Raw genomic sequence first — 13341 nt, forward strand, 5'->3', positions numbered from 1 at the left:
GGACTCAATGAGATAACATATGGAAAGGGCCTGGTGTGCTCAAATAGGTGTTCAATAAATACCAGTTACCATATCATAAAGAAGGCAGTAGAAGACCACACAGTTCAAAAGCCCATAGACATAGGCGAAGTCAGTTCTAACACCCCATGTGCCTTCCTAAAAATCACCACATTATATAAAATTGCACAATAATAACCACAGAGTTTACTGGAAAAATAAGCTTAGAGGCACAATACTCAAAAACTTTGTCAGTGACATATTTAAAAATGTAAAAACCTAATAAAAATGATAGCACAGTTTTGCACACATTAAGTGGTTAAGAGATACACAATACAATAAATATAGCACTTCACCTTGAAAAAGACCTGAAGATGACTTTTGGAAGTGGATGTCGGGAGGGTTGCAACATGTGAATTATTATGAAATGGTAGAAGGTGAGTTATCTGGGCAGGTGTGACTCATAATATGTGTTGAACTGAAGTGTCTGCAGTGTGAATGTCTGTGTTTTTTGCATATTTCTATAGGGCTCAGTTCAGCTGGGTGCAGTTTTCTGCATTCATCGAATGTTTCTTATGGAAGAAATGGAGCATAAGGAAACACAAAGTTTGTACTATGCTCAAATTGTTCCCTGGTATTATACATCACTTGTGTTGGAAGACATTTGTGTTTCCAAAACAAGTGTTATAGCAGAACTGACTGTACTTAGCTGACGTTGAATAAACGATTGAATGAATGCATGGTGGGGGGGGAGGTCTAGAAAATGGAATAAACATTATACTACATTGTGAAAAATACATTTGTGTAGCCTTTGAAATTGGATTTAAAAATCCATAGTCTTTTGGTTACTATAGTGCTTTTGATTTCTCCTTCCTGTCTTTGCTTCAAAGAGCCTCTTCGAGGGGTCACTGGGCAAAGCGAGGTGAGCTACAAGGCTCCCTGCCCTCCTTCTCTACTTCAACCAGAGCCCCCAGGGTTTTACCTGCTTTTCTTTTTGTTTTCATTTGAAGAAAGGATTCCGCTGCTAATTTACAAATTTGCCAACCACCATCAGTGATTCAGTTGACCAAATTTCGTTTTACAAACTACTTCTCAGAAATATATCTTCTTTGCTAAGAAAGATAATTCTCAGTTGGTAGTACTGGGCTAAGAATACTCCAGAATTAGTAGAATTTGACTAAGAAATACTCAAATGAGGGTTCAAATGGTCATTTTGCCTCCAAACTACTCAGCAGTCTCATCAGCAATGGTGCACATGGAGCTTCACGTAAAATCCAATTCCAGTCTGGGCAGATGCCTTGTGAAAGTCAATGAGCATTTAAATCTAATGCATTCATGATGTTCCTGTCTCTCTGCAAACACCCACAGCGATTCTGTGACTTTATTTTTCTTCTTCTTCTTCTTTTTTTTTAGAGAGCTGGATTGAAAGATGTCTCAATGAAAGTGAAAACAAACGTTATTCCAGCCACACATCTCTGGGGAATGTTTCTAATGATGAAAGTAAGTGCTTGAAACTCATTCTTCCATGACGTCCTAGACATGGCCAATGTCCTGATGGAAGGATAGCCCCCCAAGATTTCTAGGCAGGAGCAAGTCACATGAAACAAGACATTCTCCAGCTATTTATGAAATATCCCAAGCCCTCTATATAACATTGCACAATAGGGAGTGGAATTCAGGCAGGTGGACATGGAAACTCAGGCCATAGCAAAAGCTTGCTGTTTACAGATTCATCTTAGGCAGTGGACTTGCTAGCCTGTGTCCCCAAAGACCCTGTTATAGTGATGCTCCAGTCTGGCAAATGTGGCTCAGTGTCCTCTGTAGATACGGGTCTAGAGCAGTGGTGTCATGAGATTATTGCTTTAGAGCCGGAAATGTCTTTGCTATCAGAAAGCAAAAATTTCTTCCAGGTCTTGGACACTAGAGAATCGGAGTCAATTCAAAGATGTAAACTCCTGTGTTTACACTTTGCCCTGTGTTATGTCAAACTGGAGCTGCCGGGTGCTTTATACTTAGGAGCAGAAGACTACTTGGCACTTGCATTTGCCCTTTAAGCACTAAAAAGAGGGGGGACAGCTTATTGTAAATGTTATTTCCAGCAGGATCAGAAGTGTCTTTCCCCTTTGGTTGGTAAATCACATCTCCTTAGTTCAGTTTTTCAAAGCATGAGCCGAGAACCACCCACTCCACAGTCCCCCAGGATGTTTGTTAGACGTGCTACACAGCCTCCTTCCATAGCCCCTTCTGGCGTTGTCATTCTATCATCACCATTTTGCTTCATTTTACAAAATTGACATATGTGAACAGTTTGATGAATTTTTTTTTTTGCATATTGTATCCACCTGTGTAATCACCACCCAGAAAAAGATACAGAACGTTTTTAGCCCCCCAGGAGGCTTCCTTGTGTCTCCTTCTTGTCAATAACTGCTGTCCTGACTTTTATTAAGTAGATCGGTTTTGCCTGTTTTCGAAACTTCATATAAATGGAAACGTGGACTCTGTATTCTTTTGTAACATAAAGTTATTAATGTAACTTTTCCCACTCACCATAATGTCTGTGAGATTCACGCATGTTGTATGCAGCCGTAGTTCTTGCTTTTTAATTGCTTTATTTTATTTCACTGTATGAATATACCACAATTTACCTATCCATCTAAGTGTGGATAGATATTTAAGTTGTTTCAAGTTTTTGACCATTAGGAATAAAGCACCTCTGAACATTCTTTTTAAAAAGTTTTATTTTATTTATGTATTTATTTATTTTTTAGACAGAGTCTCACTCTGTTGCCTGGGCTAGAATGCAGTGGCGTCGTCACAGCTCACTGCAACCTCAAACTCCTGGGCTCAAGCGATCCTCCCACCTTAGCCGCCCCAGTAGCCAGGACTACAGGCACGTACCACCACACCTGGCTAATTTTTTTTTTCTATTTTCTAGAGATTTGGTCTTACTCTTCCCCAGGCTGGTCTCGAACTCTTGGCCTCAAGCAATCCTCCTGCCTCTGCCTCCCAGATTGCTGGGATTATAGGCATGAGCCACCACCACACCTGGCCAAAAGTTTTATTTTATTTTGGTAAAATATTCATAAACATAAAATTTACCATTTTAATCATTTTAAATGTACAGTTTGGTGACACTAAGTACAGTCACCTACCTTATTGTGCAACCATTACCACCATCCATCTCCAGAACTTTGTTTTTCTTCCCAGACTTAAACTCTGTACCGATTAAACAATAACACTTCATTCCCTTTTCCATCAGTCTCTGGCAATGACTATTATACTTTCTGCCTCTATGAATTTGACTGCTCTCAGTATCTCATATAAGTGGAATCATAAAGTATTTGTCTTTTTGTGACTGGCTTATTTCACTTAGTATAAGTGAAAGTTTAATCCATGATGTAGCATGTGTCAGATTTTCCTTCCTTTTTAAGGCTGAATAATATTCCATCATATGGAGATGACACACTTTCTTTATTCATTCACTATGAACATGGGTGCACAAATATTTGCTCAAGTCTGTTTCCAATTCTTTTGGCTATATACCCAGAAGGGGAATTGCTGCATCATCTGGTAATTCTGTTTAAATTTTTGAGAAATTGCAAAAGAGTTCTTCATAGTGGCTGCACCATTTTACATTCCCACCAGTGATACACAAAAATTCCAATTTCTCCATGTCCTGTCCATCACTTGCTATTTTATGTTGCCTTGATAATAGCCATCCCAATGAGCGTGAAGTGGTATCTCATTGTGGCTTTGATTTGCATTTCCCTAATGATTAGTGATGTTTAGCGTCTTTTCATGTGCTTTTGACTATTTGTATCTCTTATTTGGAAAGATGTCTAACTCCTTTGCCCATTTTAAAATCAGATTGCTTTTTGTTGTTAAGTTGTAGGAGTTCTTTATATATTCTGAATACTAATCACTTATCTGTTACATGATTTACAAATGTTTTCTCCCATTCCTTGTGTTGCCTTTTCATTCTGTTGATTGTGCTCTTTAATGCACACAACTTTTTTATTTTGATGTAGTTCAATTTACCTATTTTTTCTTTTATTGCCTGTGCCTTTGGTGTCATATCCAAGAAATTATTGTCAAATCCAATATTGTAAAGCTTTTGCCCTATATTTTCTTCTGAGAGTTTCATAATTTTAGGCCTTACATTTAGGTTTTTGATCTATTTTGAGTTAATATTTGTATATGGTGTTAGGTAGGGATCTAACTCATTCTTTTGCATGTGGATATCCAGGGCCCCCAGCATCATGTGTTGAAAAGACTGTTCTTTCCCCATTGAGTGGTCTTGGCACCTTTGTCAAAAACCATTTGATCATATATGAAAGAGTTTATTTCTGGACTTTCCATTTATTCCATTGGTCTATATGTCTGTCTTTATGCCAGAGCCACACTGTAGCTTTGTAGTGTAAGTTTTGAAATGCATGACCTGTAATGCTGTTCTTCATTTCAAGATTGTTTTGGTTATTCAAGGTCCCTTGAGATTGTATATGAATTTTAGAATGGATTTTTCTATTTCTGCAAAAAATGCCACTGGGGTTTTGATAGGATTGCATTGAATCTGTAAATCACTTTGGGTAGTTTTAAAATCCTAATATTAAGTCTCCCAATCCAGGAACACAGGATATCTTTCCATTTATTGGTGTCTTTAGTTTCTTTCAGCTGTGTTTTATAGTTTTCAATGTATAGGTCTTTTACGTCCTTGGTGAAGTTCATCCCTAAGTATTTTTTTCTTTTTGATGATATTGTAATGAAATTGTTTTCTTAACTTCCTTTTCAGATTGTTTATTGTTAGTGTATAGAAATGCAACTGGTTTTTGTGTATTGATTTTGTATCCTGTAACTTTGCCGAATTCATTTATTAGTTCTAACAGTTTGTGTGTGGGAGGGTATATGTGGAATCTTTGGGGTTTTCTACATATAAGATCATGTCATGTGTGAACAGAGATAATTTTACTTCTTTCTTACCAGTTTGGAATCTTTTTGTTTCTTTTTCTTGCCAAATTGTTCTGGCTAGGACTTCCAGTACTGTGCTGAATAGAAGGGGTGAAAGCCGGCAGCCTTATCTTGCTCCTCATCTTAGAGGAAAAGCTTTCAGCCTTTTACCATCGAGTATGATATTAACTGTGGTTTTATATATGGCCTTTATTATGTTGAGTTAGTTTTCTTCTATTCTTTCTTTCTATTCCTTGCTGAGTGTTTTTATCATGAGAGGATGTTGAATTTTGGCATATGTTTTTTCTGTATCAATTGAGATGATCATGTGGTTTTCCCCCTTCATTTTGTCAATGTGGTACATCACATTGATTGATTTTTGTATGTTAGACCAGTGGCCCCTGACCTTTTTGCCACAGGGACCAGTTTCATGGAAGACACTTTTTCCATGGCCTAGGCAGTGGGATGGTTCTGGATGATTCAAGTGCATTACATTTATTGTGCAGTCAAACCTCTCTGCTCATGATAATCTATATTTGCAGCCACTCCCCAGCACTAGCATCACCACCTCAGACCATCAGGCATTAGATTCTCATAAGGAGCCTGCAACCTAGATCCCTCGAATGCACAGTTTACAGTAGGGTTTATGTTCCTATGAGAATCTAATGCTGCTGCTGATCTGACAGGAGGCAGAGCTCAGGTGATGATGTGAGTGATGGGGAGCAACTGTAAATACAGATAAAGCTTTGCTCACTCACCTCCTGCTGTGCGGCCTGGTTCCTAACAAGCCATGGACCAGTACCAGTCTGTGGTCCAGGAATTGGGGACTGCAGTGTTAGACCATCCTTGCATTCAAGGAACATATTCCACTTGGTCATGGTATATAATCCTTTTAATATGCTGTTGAATTCTGTTTGCTAGCATTTTGTTGAGGATTTTTGCATCAATATTCATAAGGAATATCAGTCTGTAGTTTTCTTTTCTTGTGATGTCTTTGTCTGGCTTTGGTATCATGGTAATGCTGGCCTCATAGAATGAATTTGGAAGTGTTATCTCTTCTTCCATTTTTTGCAAAGAGTTTGAGAAGGATTTGTGCTGCTCTGAATATTCTTGTATGTCTTTTTTTTCTTTTTAGAGACAGAGTCTCTGTTGGAGACTGAAGTATAGCTGAAGTATAGCTAGGACTATAGGCATGTGCCACAATGCCCAGCTAACTGTTCTTTTTAGAGACAGGGTCTCACTATGTTGTACGTGCTGGTCTCAAACTCCTGGCCTCAAGTGATTCTCCCACCTCAGCCTCCCAAAGTGCTTGGATTACAAGTATGAGCCACTGTGCCAGGCCAAACATTCTTGCATAACTTTTGGTGGACATGAGCACTCATTTCTGTTAATATTAATAAGATCCTAGGAGTAGAATTGCTAGATCATAAGGTATATGTATATTTAGTTTTATGGGATACTGCCAAACAGCCTTCTAAAGTGGTCGTACCAATTTAGACTCCTGCCAGCAATTTACCAAAGTTTCAGTTATGTCACTTCTTTGCTGATATTTGGAATAGCCATTTCTTTTAATATTAGCCATTTTCATGGGTGTATAGTGTAAATTGTGGTTTTAATTTGCATTTTTCCTGATAACTAATGAGTATAGCATCTTATATGCTTATTGGTCATTTGTATATCTTTTGTGAACTACGTGTTGAGGTCTTTTGCCTGAGTGTTTTTTAAAAATCATATTGTTTTCTCCTTAAGGATTTGTAAGGGTTGTTTTTATATCCTGAACAGGAGATATTTGTCAGGTAAAAGTATTGTAAATATCTTCTCTTGGTTTGTGGCTTGCCTTTTTATTCTGTTAATGGTAACTTTTGATGAACAGAAGTTTTTAATTCTAATAAAGTTCAATTTATCAATGTTTTTCTCTTATAGTTAGTGTTTTTTGTGTCCTATTAAAACATTTTTGCCTACCTCAAGGTTATAAAGATCTTTTTTATGTTGTCATCTAGCCGTTTTTTTTTTTGTCTCTGGCTGCTTTAAAAATGTTTTTTTTTTTTTCTCCTTGTTTTCAGTAGTCTGACTATAATGTACATAGATATGGTTTTCTTGTATTTATTCTTCTTGGGGATCACTGAGCTTCTTGAATCTTTGGGTTGTCTTTCATCAAATTTATAGAATTCTTGGCCATTGTCTCTTCAAATATTTTTTATTTCCCACTCTCTTTCTCATCTCCATCTGGAACTCCAGTTACATAAATAGTAGACCTTTGAGTATACCTCAGATGTTTCTTATGTTTTTCTCTGGTTTGTCCATTTTTCTCCTTTTCTACCTTAGTCTGATATTTTATATTGACCTGCCTTTCAGTTCTCAGTTCCCATTTTCTATCATGTCCAGTCTGCTACTAAGCCCATCCAAGTGATCTTAATTTCAGTTATTGCATTCTTTTATGGTAGGTGGTCCCTTTAATTTTTTTCATAGTTTCCAAATTTCAATTGATACTCTCCATTTTCATATGTTTTGTCCATCATTTACTTTATTTTGACCATCTTTTCCCCCTCCTTGAACATATTAACCATGATTATTTTAAAGTCCCTGCCTGAAAACTCTAATATCTAAACCGTCTTTGGATCTATTTCTATTATCTAGTTTTTTTTCTTGGATTTCAGTTTTTCAGTCCTATTTTTTTAGTAATGCCTTACAGCTTTGGATCCAATGCTGGACATTATGGCTGCAAAGTTGAAGAGCCTTTAAGTGAGTGATGTTAATGTTCTCTAGCAAGTGTTAAGTTTTGTTCTAGCAGGCAGATAGAGAACCAGATCTCCTTGATCCTGTCAAGCCTTGGTTTAGTCTAGTCTATTTCAGGTTTTGTTCAAACAACTAGGGGTGTGGCCTTTATTCCTAAAGCATGGCCCTTCTGGGTTCACAATTGAAAGTCCTGGGTGTTTACCAAGTTCCCTTTACCTTGACCCAGCTTGAATTCCAACCCTAAGTAATCAATGATTGGCTCTTGAGCCTCTACACTGCTGTTTTCCTCTGTTTCTTGGTTTCTCACTCTGTACGTACAACTTAGGAGTGGGCTAAGGACTTGAGGGGAATATGAATGCGCATTCATTTGTCTCCTTCCCTGTAGTTCTCTTTTCTCTGGAATTTTGCTTCTCAGATCTTAGCTATTTTGTCATCCCCAAACTCTTCTCAGCTCAATAGGCTGTGCTCTTTGTTCAGGTTCTATTTCCCAGTGTAGCAATTTGGAAAGCTCCTCAGGGAAAAAGCCAAGGTGAACGTGGAGCTTGCTTCCTGTGTTTCCTTTCTCTCAAGGCTTGTAGCTCCTCCAGTCCTGTCTGCGTTTATTGCTCTCTAATGCCTCCAAATAGTTGTTTATATATTTTATTTAGCTCTTATGATCATTTTTGGCGGGTGAGTTAATCCAGTGCAAGCTACCTTATCATGAAGAGAACTGGGAGTCTGACTGGAAGTCCTTGTCAACAACTTTTAGACAAGGACATTCAGACCTAGGGAGGTGAAGTGTCTTTGTAAGATTACACAGGAACTCAATGCCAGTGCCAGATCTAGAACGTTTACCCGAATCTTATCTGGATAAAAGAATAAAGAAGTTTCAGTTCACATTCTGTATTTATTTACAGAACACAAAGATTACATTTTTAAAAGTATGTTCCCCAGCTATAAAAGTTACATGTGTGTATTTTTGGAAAAAAAAATATGATGAAAGAAAATAATTGCCTCTAATCCCACTATGTAGAGATAACCACTCTTGATGTCTTTGTGTGTTTCCTTTCAGTCCTTTTTTTCTAAGAATATATTGATAAGCAAAATTTTATACATGTATGTATTCATAGTTAATATGTATATATGGCTATCATTTATTAAGTAATGAGAAGTGCTTTAATTTCATGATCTCATTTCTTTCTCACAATAGTCCAAGGAGGTAGCTTATTATTATGAGCTTTAAAATTAAAGCTCATATAAAACATATGTAGCAAATGAAACTCAAAGGAGTTAAGAATCTTGCCCGAAGTCACACAGCTGGTTAAGTGGTAGAGCTTGGGATTTGAACTCAGGTCTGCATATCTGCCTTTCAACATTAGTCTTTTAGTCTTTGCACTCTTCTGCCTCTCAGAAAGTAATGAACCCTCATGTTAAAGACTTGCCTTTGGAAATTTTATACTTTGTCTGTAGGAACACCAAGAGTGGAGCTCATCCTCCCCTCTCAGTGGTGACTAGGTGTGTCAATATTTGGTTGTGCCTTGTCATCTCTTTTATTAGACTAAAAGCCTAATAAAAGGTAGGAATGTTTTGTGGTTCAATGTTGTAACCACAGTGCTTGACACAGGAAATGGTTAATGTTTTAAAAGGTAACCCACCCATTGTTGGTCAGGTTCTTTACCATGGGGCATTTAGGACGTGGCCCCAGTGGTCCAGGGTTTTCTTCCCAGCAGCATTCCATCAAAATATAATATATCAGTCTCATATCTTATTTCCTCATGCTCACTGAATCTCTAGCTAATCAATTAAATCAATCCTTTCTGGGTTGCTAAAGGGACATAACAAGAAGAACATCAGACAGAAATCAGAAGACCTGAGTAACAGTCCTGATTCTGCCGCTAACTAGGGGTGTACTCTTGGGCAGATCACTTCCCTTCTCTGATCCTCAGTTTCCTTATCTGTAAAACACAATAGTGGGCCAAGATGAACTATAAGATCTCATAATCTTTGATTTCAAACTAATAAACTGAATATTCTCCCATTCCAAGCAACACATTTTTATTTTGACCAAGACCTCCTGGTACAATGCCCAACTCTGGCTGGTGCCAGTGGATGAAGTATTTTCAGCAGGGGGAAATTTGGCCTTTCTCTAATCACCCTGAGAAAGCATTTTTACCTGAATGGCCTAGTCCAGATATACAATCTATAGTGGACCATTTGACTGGCCACCCAATAGCCAATTCCTCATTTTTTCCTGCTTGCTAATCAAGCCCCAGCTTTATTCAAAGCAGTAAGGTGACAGCCCCAGCTTTCTAGTGGTAAGCACTTTTATTCATTTCTTATGTATTCTTTCAGTATTTCCTCATGAAAACAAAAAATTCAAATATTTGTTCTTTTTTGCCACTTTCTTACATGAAAAAGTAGCACACTGTATATATTGCTGTGACTTACTTTTTTCACTTAATAATAAACCCTGGAGTGTTTGATATCAGTAAGAACACAGAAAGCATCCTCATTCTTTTTTTGGTTTAAATCTTTTTTTTCATAGTTGCATAGGATCCCATCATGTGGATGTATCATAATTTAGTTAACCAGATGAATACCTGGGCTGTTTCCAAACTTTTGCTGTTGCACATAAGCTGCAGCAAATAACCTTGCATATGCATCATTTCATACATGTCCAGGTGATGCAGGATCACTTCCCAGACGTGGCTAAAAGGTATATGTGATTTCAGTAGATTGTGCCAAACGACCTTCCATACAGGGAGGCACCGTCTGGCACTCCCCTTGCGAGGTAGGAGGGTGCCTGTTTCCCACAGCTTCACAGCAGAGTCGTGTGGCCGTGTTTTGCATTTTTGGCAATCTGATAAGTGAGAAGTGGTTTCTTAGTGTCATCTCCATTTTCATTGATTAAGACCGATCATCTTTTCATCTTTCAAGAATATTTGTAATTTTTCCATTAACTGTGTGTCATGTGCTTTGCCTACTTTTTCTCCTGGCTCTTGGTCTTTCTTCTCCTGGTTTTATGGGAGCTTTTTATATGGTGGGCAGATGAGACCACTGTCTGTGGTCTCATTGCAGTTTTCCCAAGCGAGTCATTATATTTGTATTTATGGTGTCGGGTTTTTTTCCCCACATAGAAGTTTTGGATTTTTTTATGTAGCAAAATTTATTGATCAGCCTTTTATGGCTTTGAGGTTTTATATCAAAGTTAGGCCCTTTCCTACTCCAAGATTATGAAGGAATTCACCCACAGGAGGCAAGAGGAAGCAGGTGTGGGCGCCTCAGAGCTATGCTGCCAGCACCACGGTTTTGTTTGGGATGTAGCCCTGTTCCCACGGGGAGAAGGGTTTGCTGCCAGCAGCTGATGCCCCCTGCCAAAGGCCTGGGTGCCAGGCACCCTGATCATCAGCGGCTGCCCCTTGCAGCAGCTGGAAGGGAGGTGGATAAGGGAGAATGAAACGTTTGGCAGCCCTATGTTCCCAACAGGTGAGGTCTGGCCAGGTGCAGCCAGTTTAGTATAAAGAAAGGAAATAGAATTAGAACTTTGAAGTGAAACTCTAGACTCACATAAACTTGAACCTTTCCTGGGATTTGAAAAGAAGTAATTAATTTAGAAACATTTTCCCTCAGTGCTAAACTCTGCTACATTGGCTCCAGGCAGGAAATATTCTAGTACAGGTTCCCAAATAAAAGTCCTTGTCTTTGCTCTACCACTAGCTGTGGACAAATTGTTTCACTTCTCTGAGCCTCAGTTTCTTCCTCTGTAAGTGGGGATAATACTAATAATTAGGTCTAACATTGATTGAGCCGAAGGTATACTTCAGACACTATATTCAACGTTTCACATGCATTAAATTGTCTACTTTCTAGGGCAGCTAGCATGTTATTAAATGCAGTAACATGAACGGCTTTGCACAGTACCTGGCACATCATAAGTCTTCAGTAAATGTTCCCTGCTATAAATAGTACTGCTATTTTGTATGCTTACTGAAATCAGATGGGAAGGCTCAGCGTGTAATTGTGTTATCATTTTAGTCACTTGTTCATTCCACAAATACTTCCTGAGCCCCTACCACGTGTGAGTGCCAGAGACACAATGGTGAGTGAGGCCTGTGCTCTGCAGTACTTACAAACTAGCACTGCAGACACGGTGGTCAGTGCTACAGACTGAATGTCTGTGTCCCCACAAAATTCATACGGTGAAATCCTAACCCCCAAGGTGTTGGTATTTGGAGGAGAGGCTTTTGAGAGGTGATTAGGTCATGAGGGTTCGGACCTCATGAATGGGATTAATGCCCTTATAAAAGAGACCCCAGAGAGCTTCCTTACCCCGTCTCCCAGTGTGTGAGCACAGCATGAGAAGACAGCTGTCTGTGTACCAGGAAATGGGCCCTAACCAGACACTGAATCTGTTGGTGCCTTGATCTCGGACTTCCCAGCCTCTAAAACAGTAAGAAATAAATTTATGTGTTCATAAACCGCCCAGTCTATGGTATACAGTGTGTTGTTACAGCAGCCTGAATGGACTGAAACAATCGGGGAGCAGTGCCACACCCTGCAATGACGGCTTTGCTAGACAGCAGTCAGAGTGCCATGGGGGCACAGGGCAAATAATCCTGTCCCAGAGGCAGGGCTTGCAAACCCAGCCACGTGTGCAGGACGAGGATCCAGGTGCATAGTCCCCCTGGAAGAGTGACAACTATTATAGTCATAGGGAATACTTACATAGCAAGTACTTTGTACCAGGAATGGTTCAATTAATTCTCACAATAGCACTGTGTGCTTGGTACTATTATTATCCCTATTTTACAGATAAGGAAGCTAAGGGACCAAAAGGTTGTTCAAGGTCGCACAGCCAGTAAGTATAAGTGGTGGAGCCAGGATTTAAGCCAGGAAACTTGGCCCCAGAGTTTATGTTGGGAGGTAGATGCAGAGAGCGGAGCAGAGATGCTCACCACTGGGAACTGGACTGGGCTCCCTGCAGTGTGTTGGGCTCCATAACAGCACAGTGGGAGCAGAGTGGCAAGAAGACCAGGTACCGGTAGCATCTGGGCAGGAGATTTACTGCGCAGACTGCTGCTCTCCAGCCTTGGCAGGACCAGCAGGGTGGGCGTTGGAGGTGGATGGCTCAGTGTGTGCTGTGAATGGCGCCAGGAATCTTGCTGGCCTGAAATTATACTTCACAGGATGAATCTTTTTAGGTTTGAGGCATTTCTCCCTGGTAAAATGAAAAGACATTTTTGATGGGACCAATTCCTAAAATCTGTATCAACTATGGCTATTCCTATCTACCTAAAATGTGTTCTCCTGCCGTCTTGGCTTGGGCCCTAGATGGTTCCTGCTCCTCCCTCAGATCCCAAAACCAGACTCATCCCACATTTGGTGTTGCCACAGCAGCCTGGACCTGCCCTTCACAGCTCTTGTCTAGGACTTACATTTTATTGGCTGATAATTGGACTCCAAGCTTAAAAGAGCAGAGATTGTGTGTTTTCTCATCCTTTCATGCCTGGCATAGGGCCAGAATATATAGCAGACACTCAATAAATATCTGATGAATGAGTGAATAACTAGCAGGAACTTCAGGAGAACTAAGACTGAGAGCCATCAAAGAGGTCAAGCCTGGGTGTGACACACATCACCCTTTGGGGAAAAAGGCTGTGCATTCAGACCCTTGGTACAAAGTCA

General features: G+C 39.5%; 1 protein-coding gene across 2 annotated transcripts in view; it reads left to right on the forward strand.

The window, feature by feature from the left end:
• RFX4 (regulatory factor X4) overlaps positions 1–13341 on the forward strand; it is a 149281-nt gene that overhangs the window by 23214 nt on the left and 112726 nt on the right. For both annotated transcript variants that reach the window (XM_069490057.1, XM_069490056.1), the window contains exon 2: positions 1411–1497. In XM_069490057.1, coding sequence (XP_069346158.1) covers positions 1411–1497 — 87 coding nt within the window. The remainder of the gene's footprint in view (positions 1–1410; positions 1498–13341) is intronic.

This window comes from Eulemur rufifrons, chromosome 16 (assembly GCF_041146395.1).
Source record: "Eulemur rufifrons isolate Redbay chromosome 16, OSU_ERuf_1, whole genome shotgun sequence".
NCBI lineage: Eukaryota > Metazoa > Chordata > Mammalia > Primates > Lemuridae > Eulemur > Eulemur rufifrons.